The 20907-nt window shown below is 41.3% G+C and overlaps 1 protein-coding gene across 1 annotated transcript in view; it reads right to left on the bottom strand.

The window, feature by feature from the left end:
- The window catches only part of WDFY4 (WDFY family member 4), a 248928-nt gene that overhangs the window by 104334 nt on the left and 123687 nt on the right, over nt 1-20907 (bottom strand). Inside the window, exon 39 of the mRNA XM_004607397.2 lies at nt 7654-7731. Within this exon, the coding sequence (XP_004607454.2) occupies nt 7654-7731 (78 nt within the window). The remainder of the gene's footprint in view (nt 1-7653; nt 7732-20907) is intronic.

A 20907-nucleotide genomic window follows, 5' to 3' on the forward strand; every position in this document is an offset into this window, starting at 1 on the left:
ATGAGAGGATTAAATGAGACAATATTTTCAAGATTATATGAGAACTATCTCTGCTTAAGCCATCAGTAGTATTATTGTGAATAAAGCAGATCCTATTTCAAAATAAGATTATTTGGTTTCTGTGAAGTGGTAGCATTTTGCATAACTCTAATAATAAGAAACTCCAGAAAATGAATGCTGTCCAATGTCTCTTATAGGGAGTTGGTTATAGAAAATGAACACTTGGGGGAAATGCTTTGACTCTCTGGAGATTGTATATAGTGGCCCATTGAGCTTCACAGAGGAGAAACAATCCTAAACTATTGGTGGTCCACCCTGGTTTTCAAATTAGATTTTAAAGGGTACCCAAGAGTTTGCTCTGTAATCTGAAGTGCACAGCTTTCTGAGCCTTCATCACAGACTCCTAGAGCTGTATGGAGGATCTACCACCAGGCAGACACTTGTCAGTGGTGAGTTCCCTGAGATGAATTATGGTTTAGTTCATGACAGAACATTGCCTACGGTCCTAAGATAGAAGACAGGGGAAGGCTGAAGAACTCAAATCTGCATCCCTATACCAGCAAGGTGCACTAGAATCAATCTTTATTTGACCTTGACTCAATTTCAAACTTGTTTCCTTTTTTTGGTGCCCTGTACTCTCAGCTGACCTCCAAGTCTCATGCTGTTCACTCCCACTGATGTGATTTTCACCTGTGTTCCCTTGGAATAGCCTTGGGGCCCATATTGGGGCCATATGGTCCCTGGGTAAGAAACACTTCTCTAGGGGTTGAGAGATAGCACAGAGGGTAGGGCGTTTGTCTGGCATGCAGCCGACCCAGGTTTGATTCCCAGAATCCCATATGGTCCTGCCCCGAGCACTGCCAGGAGTAATTCCTGAGTGCAGAGCAAGGAGTAACCCCTGTGCATCGATGGGTGTGATCCAAAAAGCATAAAAAAAAAGAAAAAGAAAAAAAAAGAAACACTGCTCTAAAATGTTCATGCTTCTGTTCAATGTAAGGTCATTTTTTTTTTCAATTTTTGGGTCATACCAGTGATACTCAGGGGTTATTCCTAGCTCTGCACTCAGGAATTACTTCTGGCGGTGCTTGGGGGACTAAATGGGATGCTAGGGATTGAACCCGGGTATGCTGCATGTAAGGCAAATAAGGCAAATGCCTTATCCGATGTACTATCACTCCGGGTCCCCATTAAGTTCTTCTTAAATCAAAGCTCTGAAGATCCAATGTCACCCAGAGACACAGAAGCAAGGGTTCTGCTGTGTCCAAGACAGCTGTGATTTTTTACTAAAGAAAAATTCTTGAGCAGCATTTCTGAGATTTCCCTCTTCTTTCAGACCCTGGTGCTTCCACTGAGTTGAACCCTAGTTCTGGGTTCAGGGTTGAACCTGTTGGTCAAAGCTGGCTAATATCAGTGGTGGATGGTACAGAATGGGCTAGAGAGTAGCATCCCCAGGGATTGAGGTTACTGCTCTCTGGAGCACATCCAGAGGAAACAGTGCAGACGGTGGGGGCAGGCATTTCGGGGTTACCTGAACCAGCACTTTCAGAAGTGTCTCCTGCTATAGACACTGTTTGCAGCTCCTGCACAAGGATGAGACATTTGATACCACAGAATGGTTCCCAGCCATTTACATGAATTTTGCCTCCTTCTGGAATAAATTGCTAGGGAAAAAGTAAGAGCTCACTTCAAACTTACACAGTCTCTCAGAACTACTGTTTCAAATGTATTAGCAATATTATACACGTGTGTATGTGCTTATGTTAATATACATGTGCATGAGAGAGAGCAGAATTTAAATGCCTGGGTCCAGCACTTCTTGGATTTTTCAGTAACAAAGAATTTCCTGAACACCACAAAAATAATACAGTGGGTAGGAATAAATTTTGAGAATTGCCCAGTATGGTCCCACTCACAAATGACTATATATATAGTCTATATATATGTAAATGACTATATATATAATAAAGAATATATATTCGTATATATTCTTTGTTTACCAAGTCAGTTTGGGTGGAGTTTCTGACTCTTGTTTCCGAAGATTCTTCTATAAACTGAAGGGACACGGACTAAGCTAGAAATGATGGCCCTTTGATAGCCTACAGGAGAGAGTGCCCCATCCCAACACCCTACCTCCCTGACTAAATGAAAGACCTCCTAAGAGGTCCACGCATCTTGCAAAGAGGAGATTGAAACAAAAAAACAAACCAGTATAGGTAGAATGGGGGCCTTCTATCTTATGATTAGATATTATGATTAGAACTCCATATAAGAAGAGGATGTTTGGGATCAGAGAGACAGTACAGTGGGTATGGCAGTTGCGTTGCATATTGATAACCCAGGTTCAATACCTGGTGTCCCATATTGTCCCGCCAAAGCACTGCCAGAAGTGATTCCTCAGTGTAGAAGCTGGAGTAAGCCCTGAGCACCACTGGGTATGGCCCCAAAACATACAGCAACAAAAACAGGATGTTTGCTTTTGGGGTTTGGCCACTACTGGGTACCCTGGGCCATAGCCGGCATAGGAGGCAGAGGGAGGGTGGCCCTGTGGCTTCGAGGCAGTGGCCGTGGCTTCACCACAGGATGCGCCTGGGGAGAAGAGGGCAAGAAAAGGAACTAAAAACTGAATAAATCACATTTATAGGAACTGGAAAGTTATGAAAGTTAGGGATAAAAAGATGTTGCCCTAACACTACTTGTGGCCTTCTGAGAGAGAAATGAACCAAGTTGAAATAATGAATTAAGTTGAAGCATGCGGGCAGGTAGGTAGAGAAGGGTAATGGTAATAAATTCCATTGCATGGAATGAATTCCTTGGAAGAAATAACACCCAATAGCTCCAACGCTGCAAAAACCCATCTTATGATCACAGGAACTAAGACCTCATAAGAACTTTCCTGGCACCTGGCACCAGCAAAGACCCAGAGGAGGCTGTTTCCTGCCTTTGAGAGAAGCTCCATGGAACAAAGATCAGAAAAGGAATATCAAAGAAAACCATCAACTACTCCCAAATCTACCCCCTTGGCAACTACCAATGGACTCTTACCTAAGCCCCATAGCCCCACATGAGGTAGCTTGGAGAAGGCCTATACAAACATGAACAAAGGAGATGCAATGTGTTGCCAGAGAACATATGTTGCCTGCATCTTCTTTCTTGAGACATGAACTTTCATACTTTCATATTTAATGCTGGGGTGTGTTCTGGGGTTCTCTCTACTCAGCAGTCCATGTTCTCTCTCTCTCTCTCTCTCTCTCTCTCTCTCTCTCTCTCTCTCTCTCCACACACACACACACACACACACACACACTACCCCTCCTTAAAACTTCAAAAAAAATCTGTCGTACTTCATTGATTGTCTCCTCCTGAAATTCTTTCAACGAGGGAATTGCAGGGACCCAAAAGGCCTGGGTAAGGTCTAAGACTGACTTTCTTTTCCTGCAGGAGCAAGGTGCACACGCCGACTCTTACCAGGCCTAGATTTCCCCAGCTGTTCCCCCACTGGCAGAGGTGGATAAAGAGCAAATAGTAGACTTCCTTCTTGAAGTTGCTGCCTCTGTTCTCTCCACCTCACATAAGTCACCTAGGTTCGCCAGCAGCATCAAAGTCACATTGAACTGCTGAGGCTGGATTTGGGGAAGGAGATCTATATTCAGGAGCCTGAATGTTGGCAACAGCGTTGGAAAGAAAGACACCACGAACCAGAAGGGTAGAAGCTGCTGGGTATACAAGCAGGAATCTAGAGAAGGAGAAGAGCTGAAGAGAGGGAAGGAAAACTAGTCCCCAGACACCTGGAACCAGATGTCCTTCCAGAATTAGTTAGGGCATAGGTGCTGATTACTTATCTTGACCCAGACAGGAAAGGGAGAATATTTGGGGTCACTGCCAAGTCTGACTCAAAGATCATGTAAAAGGTGAAAACTAGCAGAAAGGTGAAACCACTGAAGAGTCAAGCTATGGAGTAGTAGCTTCTAGGATCAAGGGATTTTATTTAAAATGCATTCAAGACTGTGTGATTTAAAGTAACTACAAAAAATGCTTCAGAGACTCCTGTGACCCCATTCCTGGGTACCTATCCCAGGAACACAAAATCATTAATCCAAAAGACCTATGTATACCTGTGTTTCTTGCAGCATTACAGGCAATAACTAGGATCTACAAACAACTCGAGTAGCCAACAATAATAGCTGAGTGAATAAATAATCACATATGAGTGTGTGTGTGTGTGTGTGTGTGACACACAATGGAATACTAATCAGCTACAAGAAAGAGAAAATCTTGCCATTAATGGCAACTTAGATGAAATCAGAGGCTGTCATGCTGAGTGAGTCAGAAAGAAAAAGACAACTGCCAGATGAGCTTGTGTGTGTGTGTGTATATATATATATATATATATATATATACATATATATATATACATATATATGGAATATAAAGAAATAAAGCAAGGAATTAGATAATCCCTTATGGAAACCAACTCTGAGACATGGTCAGTTGGAATCATGGTTGGGAGATCTTGGCACTGGTGGTGAGCATAGTGTAGTAGTACTGCTAGTATAATAACAATAACATTGGCACTATCATAAATATTTAGATTTAATATTTAAAAACAATAATTAAATAAAGTACCTACTTCAACTTGTGTAAGTGATAAAAAAAAGTTTTGTGGCTAGTTTTTCTAAAACTAAAGGGCAGGGAAGAACATATCTCAATAAAATTTCATTTATTCACTTGAATAAAATATCAAATAGGTTATATTTGATTTCAAGTAAAAAACAATAGAGAAAGCAGAAAAACAGGTTGGTCTGGGCAGTAACAAAGCAGAACAAAAGCAGTTCAACCACAGAAAAGAGAAGGAATCCACTTGAAAAAGTCAAGGGGGATGTGAACTGCCTCAGTTTGAAGAGGCTGTTCTCAGCAGCACTTCTAAATAGATAAGAACTTGGGGTCACTGAATATCAAGAACTGCATGAGTTGCAGGTGTCATAATGTCACTTGGACTGACTTCCTCGGCACTGAGTAATTTTTTCGTACTATGCTGTGGGCATCTACCAACTCCAGTGACTTCTGGGAAGTGAGTGAAATGTCAAATCAGTCAAATTTCACTGAACTTCTCCTCCGGGGCCTTCTAAGCTGGGCCCCCAAATCTCACTGTTCCCCTTTTGTGGGAGGACTTTTTAGTGGTCCTGTTATAAGCTAGCAATGAAAAATGTGTGAGATTTCATAGGATGATTTCTGCCTATAATTTGGACTTAACTGTTCTGCACTGTAATACCCCTTTTAAAAAAAGCGGGGTGAGTGCTCCAGACCCCATTATCTCTAGCAGACAGTGATTATATCTGCATTCCTTTAAATCAAGACAATTTGTTTTAAATATTTAAACACTTGGAAAGTATCCTTATGGATTAACCTCAAAATGCTTATTTTCTTAAAAATACCTCAGTCAACAGAAAAACACTGTATAACTTTCACAAGTACTCTCTGATCCCTGGTTATAAATGCTGCTGACAATAAACCAAATCAATGTTCTAGAACAATTTCTCAACCTTTTTCCAAAACGTGATCCACTTCTAAACTTATTCCCTTCCTGTAACGCCCCTGTCCTACCAGTTGAGACCCTAGTCTTACACCATGGCCCTCTCTTTATACAATTTTCACTTGTGGACCTTGGAATATCCTAGGAGGTCTCAAATTGAGAAATGCTGTTTTAGAACACTGAATCCTTTTCTACAGACTTGCTGATGCTTAGAGATTTAGAGACTATCGTACATAAGCTTCCAACATCAGACATCCCATGAAATACCAAAGAACTCACCATCCTATCCAAACCAAAACCTCGAGATTCTTTCAACCACTTGAAGGGAAATGGTCATATGTTCAATTAGAGGTTGATTTAGAAGTTGGGAAAAATGACACCACCTCTCTTGAGTGCAATGCATGTAAAAAGTTTGTGCACAAATAAAAGAATGCATTAGTCCAGTACTCTCCAACTCCACCCTGCCACCCACCTCGCCCTACCCCCAGAAAAATGAAATTCTTTAGCTTTCTTTCTCTTCCTGAATGAAGTGGGTGAATATCAGTAATGGCTCACTGATATGAAAAGACCTGCCTGAGGGGCACAGATAACACCTAATTAAGTCAGTGTCCCTACTTGGGCAGCAACGTTCCACCATCCTTTGACTCCTCACCCTCTCCCAAGCAGTAGTTCCTTCAACCCCAGAGCTCCTCTCCTCATGGCCAAACAATAGAATACTGTCTTCATCACCTGGTTGGTGACTATTTCTTTACTTGGTCCCTCTTCTGAGTACTACAAACCTTCAAGTTTGAGCAGTGTCATTGTAACCTCTCCCTTTCTGGTAACTGCCACTAGCTTTGGAACAGAGTTCATTGTAAAGTAAATGACATGCCTGATGCTATACAGTAGATTATCGGTATATTATTAGCCATCACTCTTAAATTTTTGCTAAAAAATGAAACTAACTAGTGATTAACTTCTTTGCAATTTACATATGGAACACCTGCTCTCTGCCAATCATTATCTAAGCACTTTCTAAATGTTCTTTAATCTTTTCAGTTAATGTTACAGCATCTTAAATGTGGGACTAGAGCTCAGATTGCAGACTTGGATGGAACAGACCTAGAGATTTGAATAACAATCTCACTGACTTGACTGCCAGCACTCCTTGCCTTTGCAGTACAATAAATATGCTCACAGTTTCTAAATTTACCCTCAATGGTGGTAAACATTGATCTTAAGATAGAATGCAAAATACCCAATATAATGCACACCTTATCTTGTTCTTAGTCCTGCCTTGCCTTCTCTATTTCCCTATGCCTCCCTAATTCAATCAGAAAATCTTTAGCCAGTTAACTTATGTCATGCAGGTGCTTTAAGACTAGGGACCTACAAATATGCCTTTGTCCTGGCCAAAATCATTTTCTCAAAACATTACAACTAAAATTCCTCTTTTAAGTCTCAAAGTTGCCTTTTGTGAAGAGGGCCAAATTAAATTCTTCCCCTTCTCAAATCACTTGTTTTACACTTATTTTGCTGATCACAAGTATAAATATCTATTTGTGAAGTTATTGGATATGTATATGTGTATATATACATACATATGTGTATGTGTATATATACATGTATGTATATATGTTGCTAGAGATATATATATACATATGTACTATTAAATATCCAATATATCCAATATATGGATGTATTTGATCTATATCTATATCCAATACATATTCTGCAGGATGAGGAAATAAAGGATATATATGTGTGTGTGAAGCTATCTGAGAGGAAGATTTGAAGCTATCTGAGAGGAAGACTTATGTCTGTGCTTACAAATATGCATCTAGAACAAAATCTGAGACACCCCAGTTCTGGATGCCTATACATTAGTGAATGAATGAGTGAGATTATGGAAACAGTATCTCCTGAGCCACTACCTTCTCCTTAGCTAGTGCCCATACCCTGAGCTTCTAATACATAGTCTCAGTGCAAATCCACTTCACAGGTCTTTAAAGTAGGACTAAATCATTGATGATCAATTATTGACCCTATCAATTTAAAGCTCAAGTCAAGGATCCTTCATTTTTAATTTCAGGTTTAAGGTGAATTCCAGTCTACTATATAAAAAAAACTGTCTTGTTTCCTACCTGTACGTGATCTTTGTATAAAGATGCATAGAGCTCTTGTCCTCTTCTTCTGTGGTTCTCAATGCAAGACACAAAATCCTGAAAAAGAAAGAAAGTTAATAATTTACTAATGCTGTGAGCTTTTTTTTTTATAATTTTTAAGCCACACACCACACAGTGATGCTCAAGTCTTACTCCTGGCTTTGCACTCACTGGCAGCATTCAGGGGGACCATATGGGATGCTAGTGAACAAAGATTTGACCTATGCCAATATAATTACATAAATGTACATGCTTATAGGTTGCTTCCACTTATAGCTACGCATTTTTTTTCAGTTAAGCAGTTTGATTGAGGGAGGATATTAAATTCTAAGAAGAAATTGGGATTTTTGAGAGAAAAAGAGAGAAGAAAATAAGAAAGTCCAAAGCCAAAAGAAATTCATTCCCTAATGAAAGACATGGATAGCCCCAGGATGAAGTGCCACAAAATAATAGTCTAAACACAGTTGAAGTACCAGTGACCCCAGAATGTCATGTGCCACATAGTAAATGGAAGAAGCTGCACACTCATGGTAGATGGGTGTGGGTGAGTCCAAGATTTCTTCTATAGTTATGTCACTTGGGTTACTGTTACTGCTACTGTCATCCCATTGCTTATCAATTTGCTCAAGTGGTCACCAGTAACATTTTCACTGTGAGACTTTTTGTTACTGTTTTAGGCATATTGAATACGCCACGGGTAGCTTGCTGGGCTCTCCAAGAGGGGCAGAGGAATCAAACCCGGGTCGGCCGCAAGCAAGGCAAATGCCCTACCCTTGGGTAAATAAATTAATGTTTCTAAAGTTTTGCCATTTATAAAATGGAGGAAATATTGTAATGATAAAATTCATAATGAAATTGTAACATTTTATAAACTAAAAAGGGTCATAGAGGAGGATCTTTAGAATGAGATTAGTCATGAATAAGATCAGTTGATGAAAACTGATTTAAATCCATTCACAATTAATATTTATAGAAGCAGTTGCATGAGTTTATCTTAAATATTTTCTGTTTAACTAAATCTCTGTCAATATTTGCTGCAGCCCAGAATCATCTGCACCAGAATTTCCAAAGTGGGTGATACCACTGTACCGGAACCAAGAAGGAGAGTAGAAGCTGCAGGTGTGATTGTGGAGGCGCTTTCTGATTGTTTGCTTAAAGAAGGTAGATTTCCAGGAGGGGAATGATGTTTTTCTGAAAAGGTGTAGTAGGGCAAATAAGTTTAGGAATCTCTCTGATCTGCACTTTGCTCAGACACTGCATCTCTGGTTTCACGTGTACTTCTTGCTGCTTAGTTCGGGAAATCTTCATTGTCCACCATTAATTTCCAGACAATGAAGTACAAAAATGAACACCATATCTGATCTTGTAGACTCAAATGGAGGAGACCATAATTAAGTGCTGACATTGCCATTGGCTAAGTAGGAAGAATACAGGTATGTGAATATGCTGACGGGGCATGGCATTAGAAGAAGGTTGAAAAAGAAATGGAATGGTGACAGTCGGTACATATTCTACAGGATGAGAAATTAAAGGAGTGTTAGCAGCCCACAGAAGCCCTGCAAGAGGGATGAAGAGGCCCCTCCTGCTTGGAGGCTGGAGAAAATGATGTGAAGATTACTGAGGATGTTTATGTTTGAAAGAACACTGGACAGTGGATCACAGCTGCTGCTGGTTGCCAGGACCAGGCTGAAGTAAGAGGTAACATGGCTCTGTTTTCCCTGGAATGGACAGTGAAGACTTTGGTGCATAAGGAAGAGAGGAGCAAGAATGGACCAAGAACTCCCGGACAAATGAGCTAGGACAAATGAGCTAAGAATATTCATAATGCACATATTTGGTAGTTTATGATCTGCTCTCTCAATATCACAGCAAATTGTTTAGTATGCACAGAGCAATTTATAAGTGACGAGAAAGTTTCCTTTTGTAATATCACATTTGATATTTAGTTTCATGACACACCTATATTAAGATGATTCCTGTTTTACAGAAGAGAAAACTGAGGTTAAATGAGGGGTAAATTCATTTACACAGAAAATGGCTGAGTCATAAAATAAGTTCTTGGGCTCTGCCACCGTGAGCTTCTTTCCCAGGTCCTCTCCACCCTGGGTGCTAAGTAGGTATTACTTTCCTGATGACCCCAGACAGTCATCACACTCAGGAAGGGGAGACAGGAAGATATTGGTCTGGATCTTTCAAGGGCAGAGGCCCATCTGCCTGGGCTGCAGTGAATCTGGTACATTGATAAGGGACAAATTCAATGCAGACTCTGCATCCCTCAGGGGAGCTAAATAGTTATTGCTTAGCAACTGCCTGTGCAGTAAAGAGTATGAGAACCTCTGAAGTAGAACAACTGGCCCCCAAAAGCCGTCATGAGATTCAAGGGGGAAAATTGATCATGTTAAAATTGCCAGTGGTATGTTCTTAGAGGACCTACTTAAGAAAGGATTTAGCTTTAGGACACATATCAAAGCTCAGTAAGGGGAACAGGGCACATTCCATCTGGAGGAAGGCTCACCTTTAGATTATCATACTTAGTGGTATCCACTTTTGCCAGGGCATCTCTGCAACTACCAGCTGCACCTGCTAGTCACCCTCCTACACAAATTTTCCCACAGGAAACACATACTGCCCACTGATGACAACTATTACACTTGTTGGTTTAATGCATCATGAGTCCTATAATCACAGACATCAGAGAAACAACAAATGCCAACATATAGAAGAGAAGTAGCTCAGATTCTGTGTGTGTGTGTGTGTGTGTGTGTTTGAAAGAAATGGTGCCATGATTCCAGGTTTGGGCCTTTCCAGCCATGCAGTACATATGCCTATCTTGTACTAAGCTCAACAACAAAAAATGCCATGTCTTCATCTGCACTGGCCCTATGATGTGCTGATACATTAAGCATCTCATTGTAATTCTTTGACTAACCATTTATCTCAAGAAAATCAAAAGAAGAATGCCCAGATATCAATGGGCAATGTTTTTCACTATCTCATTTCTAGTAGCACCAAATGGAACCAATTATGTGCCAGTATTGAATATGAACATAAATGTCTATAAAAGTAATTCCAAAATCAAAAGTATATTTTTACAACTCTTCCAGATGAGACCATAATTAAACCGAGATGAAAGAGAGGAGGCACTGCCCTCTCAGTTGCACACAGTTCTGCACATTTTGGGGTGTAAACAACTCATTACATTGAATGACATTCTCATACTTAAATAGAAATAATTTTTGGAAACTTTTATCCCCTTCCATTTGCACAAGTAAACCATTTATCAGACAATTAACAAAGAAGTGTTATTTTATTCCTAAAATGGTAGGAAAATGTTCTGATGGATGCATGAAAGGATGCTACAGAATTAACCAAGCCACAGATGATAGTGTTCTCTAGGAATAATTTAAGAGAATTAAAACAGTATTGTTGACAACTTGACTTCCATTTTAAAATGTGACTATCTATAACATATGTCTATGGTAGAAATCCTCAGGGCCCCTTGGAGGGGGTGGGCTCCAGATTCCCTCCCCGCCTCGAGCAGAGTTCTTGTGGCCAAAAACCTTTGGAGTCCAGCCACAGCCATGCTCAAGGCCCCTCTCCACACGTTCAGATGAGCCTCATGCAGGAAGGTACCAGCAGAGGAACCCAGGTGTGTGGGTTCCTGAGACCTCCAAGCCTGCTCGGATCGGGACTGGGCCTCTTCGGCCCAGATTTTCCATTTTCCAGTAGCTAGGCAGTCACACCCAGGGACTACTCCTGGCACTGTGTAATCCCACCAGTGGCCAACATCCAGAGACTTAAAACCAAGCTTCCGGAAGAGAGTGACACAAAAGAGTCTCTTGCCCATGTGCCTGGCTGTCTTCCTGGCTGTGCTACATCTTATAGCCTACTTCTCCCTCTGGGAGAACCTGGCAAGCTACCGAGAGTTTCCCGCCCACATGGGAGAGCCTCACAAACTCCCCATGGTGTATTCATGTGCCAAAACCAGTAACAATGCTGGGTCTCATTCCCCTGACCCTGAAAGAGCCTCCAATGCGGTATCGTTGGGAAGGACGAATAAAGAGAGGCTTCTAAAGTTTCAGGGCTAGGATGAATGGCTAGTTACTGAGACCACTCAAGAAATTCGATGATCAACGGGATGATGATGATCATGATGATGATGGTAGGCAGTTATTTTTCTCATTTTTTAAAATATTTCAAAATATTGATAATTCTATAAAGGAAAAATAATAACTGCTACTTACTATCTGAGTCAAATATAGATTCTCTATCATCTAACTTTCTGTGACGGAGAAACAAGAGATAGTTTCCAATTAAATTTTTGTGGTTCCCCCATTCATGGAGGCAGGAGTTAAATTGTGGCTGTGGGAGGTACTTCCACCCCCCAGGAGAGTGCACTGTCTCACTGGTCACATTTAATGCTCATCTTCCACCCAGGTACAGGCTGAGAGAATGAGGGATCTGATTTACTGTGACATGCAGTAAGTAATGAGTCACTGAGAACACCATGTCTATGCAGGTTCTTCATAAGTGCCATGTAACTAGAATTATGAATAGTCTTCCCTTCCCCAGCATGTCTCTGCAGAGCCCCCACTGAGGAATGCAAACCCTGCTGAGACAGTACTCCATATGAGTGGCTGCTCCCAGCCCCCATGAATGAAACAGGCAACACAAGAGCACTAACCATCTCTGTCACCAGGGACTGGAAAACAGCGGCAATGATCAAGGTTTGGGAGACTGAAATGAAGCTACTAGACACTCAGCTGGGCCAAATTCTCCCAGTTAGTCACTCTCTAGCCAGAATATAAACACTCCACATGTGGCCAAGATTCCCGCAATCTAATAAGGCCAGTAGACAATTGCAGGTCTATGACAGCCAAGGGTAGAGAAGTGGGGTGCTTCTGGCCCTCACTCCCATAACCGTGTTTAAAGATGAAATTCAGATTGTGAAATGGTCAATAAACAGAATATCACCTAGTTTGTCTATCATGCTTCGTCCACCTAAGATTGGTATGTTTGCCTTTCAGCGAGAGTTCTCAATGAAGACTTGGTTTGAGTTAGAGGAGAGAAGTGGTTACTGAACAAACAATTAGATGCAACCCCTTTTTGTTGGTGAATCATGTGCCATAGGATAATGTTTGCCAATAAAAATGTTAGCAGCTTGTTTTGAAGAAGCTATGATGTGTACCCAGTGACAAAAGACTTGGGGTCCACAGCAGGCTATAGGAGTGGAGATAGGAGGAGTAAAGGAGTTTTAGGAGACTGTTTGGACAACTCAGGACAGGAAATATTATTTTCTCCAAGTGCCCAGATAATTGCACTTCTCTCTGCTATGGAGACACAGTCCCTGGATTCTTAATAAATGTCAAGCAATACCAGAGTAATAATCATATTTCCAGCAATAATGACAAACAACTGGTGCTCAGAGTGGGTGAAGAGGGACCAGATCACCACAGCGCAATTCATCTCTTGTTAAATTCACTCACATATTAATTTCAAAGATGAACGGTGGTTTCTAATTTGTCTGTTTTGAACTGTGATGTTTTTATTAAATTCAATCGTCATGAGTACATGGAGAATGACTACTTTAAAAACAAACAAACGAACCCTCCTGTGGAGCAAAGGATGAAGTTTTAAGACTCAGGTATGGGCCTTCGTGAGGAACCATCCTCCTCCTCTCTGCCTTCCCCGGGATCAGAGGCAGATGAAATCAGACAGATGGGGGTTGTCATCATGCTGACCTAGCTGAACTCAGCCTGGTCCCCGCTGTGTCTGTCAGCCTCATCCTCACAGGTGGGGCTCACAAAGACAGCAATGTCCTCAGGCAGCAGCAGAAAGTTGGAAGTTTCAGGAGGGGGTCTGGAGGGGATGGATACTGAGCAACAACCCTGAGCATCTGCAACTCAAGGACCGCATTCTCCTCATCCTGGATTGAGACTTGAAAGACTGAATGATGCTTCCTCTCTTCAAATGCATACATTGACACCTGACACCTAGTACAACAAAATGTGACTGTATTGGGGACAAAGTGGTTTTTTTTGTTTTTTTTTTGTTTTTTTTTTGCCTTTTGGGTCACACCCGGCGATGCACAGGGGTCACTCCTGGTTCATGCACTCAGGAATCACCCCTGGCGGTGCTCAGGGGACCATATGGGATGCTGGGATTTGAACCCGGGTCTGCCGCGTGCAAGGCAAACGTCCTACCCGCTGTGCTATCACTCCAGCCCCCAAAGTGTTTTTAAGAGGTGAGGACATTATGAGACTGTGAGAGTGGACGCCCCCCCCAAGTCCAGAGTACTTGATTAGGGTAGCCACAGCCAATAAACAGCTTCTTCCACTCCAAACAATGCCTGGGAGAAGAAAGGGTATACTGATGAAATAAGGAAGTGGAAGTGACTTGAATAAAGACTGCGAGACCGAGGCAGGAGGTGGACCAGGGCCATGGAGCTGAGTGTGCTAATGGAATGTGTGAGATAGGTTTTGGCTGGATATGTGACAAGATCTGCTCTGCTATGAAAAAGCATGGTGCAGAGTAAGCACCATGCCGGGTGGGGGCTTTGCTCTTCCTATGACCAGATACACAAGAATGTCTGCTTCTTGGAAGAAGCATTCATGACGGGTAGGATGTAGATGGAAGGATTGTACAGCTTACCACTCTACTACAGCAGGTTGAAAGTACAGATACAGTGAAGAGGCCTGACTGTAAGTCTTTACAGACTGCACATTTATGACTCATCCTCCAGGGGTTGATATGCTTTTATTACTACATTCTCTAACATATTTCTTAGTTTTATGACACGCATGTTCATGCTTGAGTACCATAAATTCTCTGGGAGTGAGTGAGAGTACAAACAGACAGGAAATTGAGTTGCCATCAAATGGATATGATAGTGAACTCTACAAGCAGCTGACCCAAATGGCAGATGGTCACCATGAGGGGACTTTTTCTCACCAGCAACCTTCCTTCATGTTCTATCTCTTTCCTCCTCCTCAAGCCCCCCTAAGTAGTTTGACCTAGGTCGTCTCTCTCCAGGCATCTCTTGTGCCTTCTATGTAGCCATTGTTACATTATTATTCTCATGCTAAATGATATCAGAAAATGGATTTATCCAATCCCCTCATCTTTTTCTCCCTGGAGATATTCCTCTGAGTTTTTAGGTTCTTCGTGCTCAATTCTGAAATATTATGATAATGTGTCAGCTAGTTATTTCTCTTCTTCTTTTTTTTTCATTATTTACTGTTGTAGGTGGTGGGCAGGCCCCTTTAATTCAGAAATTCATGTCCTGTAGTTCTAGACATTTTTCTTCAGTAATTTCCACTTCTTATAGAACTACATTGAATCACATGTTGAATAGACCAATTCTCTCATTTTTCTATCTTTCCCAATTTTCTCTATGTTCTTAGTTATTTTCTTGATGGAATTTCAGCAATGACACATTTTTTATTTCCAAATATCTTGTTCTCTTATTGTTCCTTTATGAGACTCCATTTTACACATTGAAATGTTGCAAAAGTAATAACAATGAACATCTATACATACTTCTAGCTTAGCAATGGTTATTTTTCTCATATTTGTTCTCTTGTTTCAGTCTATACATTTGTACTTTTTTCTAGATCATTTAGGATTACAGATATTTTATTTCCAAATGTGTTAATAGAATGTATATTCTATTCACCCAATACCCTTCTGATAAGGGGTTGATATCAAGGATATACAAGGCACTGGTTGAACTCTACAAGAAGAAAACATCCAACCCCATCAGAAAATGGGACGATGAAATGAACAGAAACTTTCCCAAGGAAGAAATACAATTGGCTAAAAGACACATGAGAAAATGCTCTAAATCACTAATCATCAGGGAGATGCAGATTAAAATAACAATGAGATATCATTTCACAACACAGAGACTGGCCCACATCCAAAAAAACAAACGTAACGGGTATTGGCGTGGATGTGGGGAGAAAGAGACTCTCCTTCACTGCTGGTGGGAATGCCGACTGGTTCAGCCCTTTTGGAAAACAATATGGACAATTCTCAAAAAATTAGAAATTGAGCTCTCATTTGACCCAGCAATACCACTCCTGGGAATATATTCTGGAGAGGCAAAAAAGTATAGTAGAAATGACAATTGCATTTTGTATGTGCATTGCATCACTGTTTACAATAGCCAAAATCTGGAAAAAAGATGACTGATTAAAGAAACTTTGGTACATCTACACAATGGAATACTATGCAACTGTTAGAAAAGATGAAGTCATGAAATTTGCATATAAGTAGATCAACATGGAAAGTATCATGTTAAGTGAAATGAGTCAAAAAGAGAGAGACAGACAGAAAGATCGCACAGATCTGTAGAATATAAAGTAACAGAATGGGAGACTAACACCCAACAGTAATAGAGATAAGGACCAGAAGGTCTGCCCCACTGCTTGGAAACTGGCTCCACATGCTGGGGGAAAAGAGAGCTGAGATAGAGAAGGGAACACCAAGTAGAAGATGTTGGGAGGACCTATTCAGGTTGAAAGATGCATGCAGGAAGTAGACTATCGACCGAACTTGATGGCCACTCAATACCTCTATTGAAAACTACAATACCCAAAAGAAGAGAGAACAAAAGGGAATGCCCTGCCGCAGAGGCAGGGTGGGGTGGAGGGAGATGGGGAGGGGTTGGTGGGAGGGATAGTGGGAACATTGGTGTAGGAGAATGGGCACTGGTGGAGGGATGGGTAAATGATCACTATATGACTGAAATGCAAACATGAAAGTTCATAAGTTTGTAACTGTACCTCAAGGTGATTCACTAATAAAAATTTTTTTAAATCAAAGAAATTATTAAAATACAGTGATATTCCACTCGAGAGACTTATCTATGAATCAGAGAGATATTTTAGGTGTCAGGAGTATGCGTTATATGACCAGAGACCCTTGTTAGATCCCTGGATCCTCAGGATCTTCTAGACACTTTTAGGTGTGGCCCTGGTGGTCCCTGAATCACTAGGTGCATATCTAATGATTTAAGTAGCACCATCCTCAAACCTTTGTATTGAACTATCCATTTGGGGTTGCCTGAATATTACTAAGAGTCGCCCTAGGACCCTGAGAATTTTATGGAAGAAAGTGAAAAACAAAAGAAATATATTAAGCCAGAGAGACAGCTCAAATAAGCTGGAGTGCATGCTTCATATTGCAAGGTTCAGATTCCCAGCATTTCATGATCCCAAGTACCGTCAGGAGTAACAACCAAGCCAGGATGAAGGAAGGGAGGAAGGAAGGGAGGAAGGAAGGGAGGAAGGGAGGGAGGAAGGAAGGAAGGAAGGAAGGAAGGAAGGAAGGAAGGAAGGAAGGAAGGAAGGAAGGAAGGAAGGAAGGAAGGAAGGAAGGAAGGAAGGAAGGAAGGGAGGAAGGAAGGGAGGGAGGGAGGGAGGAAGGAAGGGAGGGAGGGAGGGAGGGAGGGAGGGAGGAAGGAAGGAAGGAAGGAAGGAAGGAAGGAAGGAAGGAAGGAAGGAAGGAAGGAAGGAAGGAAGGAAGGAAGGAAGGAAGGAAGGAAGGAAGGAAGGAAGGAAGGAAGGGAGGGAGGGAGGGAGAAAGGAGTAAAGAAACTTAACTAAATCCACATTCAGAATTCACTAGTCATCCCAACAAAGGAATTTTGGGGGGGGGGGGTGTTCTTTTTTTTTTTTTTTTGCTTTTTGGGTCACACCCGGCAATGCACAGGGGTTACTCCTGGCTCTGCACTCAGGAATTTCTCCTGGTAGTGCTCAGGGGACCATATGGGATGCTGGGATTCAAACCCAGGTTGGCCGCATGCAAGGCAAACACCCTACCTGCTGTGCTATCGCTCCAGCACCCCAACAAAGTTTTTTATTTATTGTTTTTCTTTCTAAATCAGATCGAATCAGTACCATTACATTGAATTTCTAGGCTTCCTAGTCTGTAGTGTAGTTGACATTTATAAAATATCCAAACTTATTGTTTAAAATGCCCTTCAAGTGCATCTATCTCGTTTTTCCTGATTATCAAATCCAGTGAAAACTTTTTTGATATAAATATGGTAATCTGTCTTCAGTATTTTATCATTTGTGCAATTTGGAACACACTATTTTGTGACTCCAACAAGTGTATTTTTTGATCTAGAGAATTTAGTTCCAAAAGCAGCTCTTCCACACCTCAAAGACCACTCCCCTCTTCCCTCTCTGAGCTCAAGGCTTTTGGACAGCTTCTATTCTCACACATATAAGCTCATGCTTAGCCCTGAGCCTTGATTTAAAATGGGCCCTTCTCAGGGGTTCCCAGCATCCTGATGTTGAATGGTTACTTCTTCTTCTCAGCTCCATGACTATTTAGAAAATAGTTTTGACCTTCTTTGACCTTCCAGTCACAAACAGGTCTCATTCACAAATCAGTCTCTTAGTGTATCATGGACTTCTTTCTGATTATATCATGTTACCTAACAGTTCCCATTCGTTTCCTCCTGCTTACCGTCTATGCTCCTTCAAAGAGAACTGGTACTTGCTCTGTTAGGCTGGCCTGTGCAGCAGGATGGACTCCATGGACAGAGAACCACTGGGGAAAATCTCTCCCACAAAGGCTGGTTCCATTTCCCTTCTGCGGCACTCAAGGACTCCCATTACTTCCTTTCACACCCATAGTTTTACTAGTAAAGAAATTCTCACAGGAGGACCCCCAAGCCCCACACCCAGTTCACCTAGGATGGTCTACCGTACTTTATCCAGCTGCCTTCGTCATCTCTCCCCACTCCAGGCTCCCCTTCCTTGTCGCCAGGCCAAAGAACCGCATTTTCACCAACCCCCACCAAGGACGGCAAAGAGAAGAAAATTTCAAAACTTCCTGATCTGAGACTTTGAAAGACTTTTTTAATTAACCAAAATGGTTTCTCATAATAGATGGGTCCCAGGGCGCGAGCGCGGCTGTAACTCACACGGCAGGCACTTCGCGGAGGGGGTGGGAGTGGGGGGCCTAGCGGGTAGTGAATGGCAGAAGCGCCTCAGGAGGGCCCCAGACTGATTCTTCACGACCATCTGCCGTTTTATCATTTATGTAGTTTGGGACACTCTGTCTTGTGAACTCTAAAGCATCTTTGCATTGATGAATACGTTTAAGTTTTCATATTCAATTTTAAAGAACCAAAGGGGGCGGGGGAAGTATTTCCCCTATCCTCAAGTCACGATTTTAAAAATCAGAAGCTTCTCATGGGACAAGGGTACTTTTCTTCAAGCACAACATCAATTTTTGGAATGTAAGTATACCTCGTATTTAGAAGCTGAAAATACAAAAAGTGCTTTAACCTCAAAAGACATTTGGGTATACAATTAACCTTTAAAGAATTGAATCCCATTTAAAAAAAATTCGACCCAGAATTTCTTTAAGTGAGCAATTTCCCAGATTAGATTCATTTCCCTTCCACTATCCAACCCTCAAAAAAATCAATCTTTTGTGATTCTTCTTATAGAATCAAACTAGGGAGAGAAACAACCAAATCACAAAGATAGGGATTATATGTTATTCATCTTTCTTAGCAGGAAACACTGTCTGTTCAATATAGTTATGTGTTACTGGATTGTACATGATTAAGTATTCAGATACATTAAAAATATTATGGGTTGACCTGCAAAATTGGACCTTGAGTTACTATCAAGTATCCCTCAATAAAAGTTAACATGCATGGCCTATAAGCAAGATCAGTCTGACCTTGTAATAAGATAAAAAAAAAAAAAAAGGAAGAAACTCAACAAATAATTAGAAGATACTGGTAGAAGACTCAAGTTAACCTTTCAGCCCAGAAATTGAATAAAATCTTGGGGACAGAGGATCTGAGCATCTGCCCATAAGGACTTTTCAAAACTTGATTGAAACTTCATGTGCCTTTCAGTGGGCAGACAGTGTGAATATTCCACTGATGTATGGAACTTACATAACTTTGTGTCTTCTCCATTGGAGTGACTTTAAGTTACCATGTTGCTGCTAAATACAAAACAAACCTTAGCCTCATGTTTCTTTGTGTGTGTGTGTGTTGCTGAATGACCACAAGTATGCTCAAAGGCACAGCAGGGTTGGGGTGGTCCAGGGCTTTTGTTGAGCCCAGTGGTAGAGCCATTGCTCTTTGTCAGTTACAGAGAAGGAAGTGACTAGGAAGCAGAACTAATCAGACGGGTGAGGAAGTGACAGAGGATGGATTCATTACATGTGTGGACTTTGCATCTTTCAGTTAGTCATGAGAGACTCAACCACATCGTAAGAGTAAACAATTGAGAAAAAAATTATGGAAGAGGAAATTCTATCTGCCAAGTCGGGCAGATGTTTGGTACATGTTAGGTGGTCACCATCATCTGATTTTAGCAATAGAATCCTTGGTCAGGAATCACATCCTACAGATTATGACTTGCTAAAGGAGCTGGGAAAGAACTCATAACCTACCCATAAATTACCCACTTTTCTGTGAAGCACACAGCTTTCCTCAGCATAATTCCACTGCTCACTGCATTTCAGCAGCCTCATGCCCACCAGTGGTCAGTGCACTAATGCCAGCCTCCCAGTAGACCAGCTGCTCTTTCCTGGACTCTGCAAATACTTGTCTTCACTCAGTGATGAGAGCAGTTAGTGGGTCAATAAACTCTACTCATGCTCAAGCCCTGACTTTAATCCTTCCAAGGGGACTGGGTCAGTTAATTTAGGCCACTGTGTTCTCCTAACATTGATCTTAAATAGTGTTAACTCTAGACTGAAAGGCTTAAATTGGGCATCACTGAAATCCATCCCCGGAAAAATCCATCTGTAAAAGAAATTGGTAAACTTCATTGTTGTTAGAAGAGACCTTCCTTCTCACCAAACAGGTGACATCCACTCAAAGTTCAGGGGCTCCTGTGTTTTCATGAGTAAAGATGGTGGAGGTCTATGACTACCAGTGTCTCTGAGCTATCCCAGTAAACCGCAAGCTTTAGAACAAGGTGAGCACTTCAGAATTCCATCAGGGTTGTTTATTTTTCTTTTTGAATTCTATAGTTTTTATTGTGATTGTTGTGAATATCTACAATTTCAACATTATTTTTTTCTCTTTTTAAAAAATTTTATTGAATCACTGTGAGTTAGTTACAAGCTTTCGTATCAGGGTTGTTTTTAAGAACAAAATCTGGAGCGTGGAGCATGGTCGCTTCTATTTTAGGAGCCTCTTTTCAACCAAATGTCTGGGGACAGTGATGCTTCCAGAAGGGTTCC

This window comes from Sorex araneus, chromosome 11 (assembly GCF_027595985.1).
Source record: "Sorex araneus isolate mSorAra2 chromosome 11, mSorAra2.pri, whole genome shotgun sequence".
Taxonomy (NCBI): domain Eukaryota; kingdom Metazoa; phylum Chordata; class Mammalia; order Eulipotyphla; family Soricidae; genus Sorex; species Sorex araneus.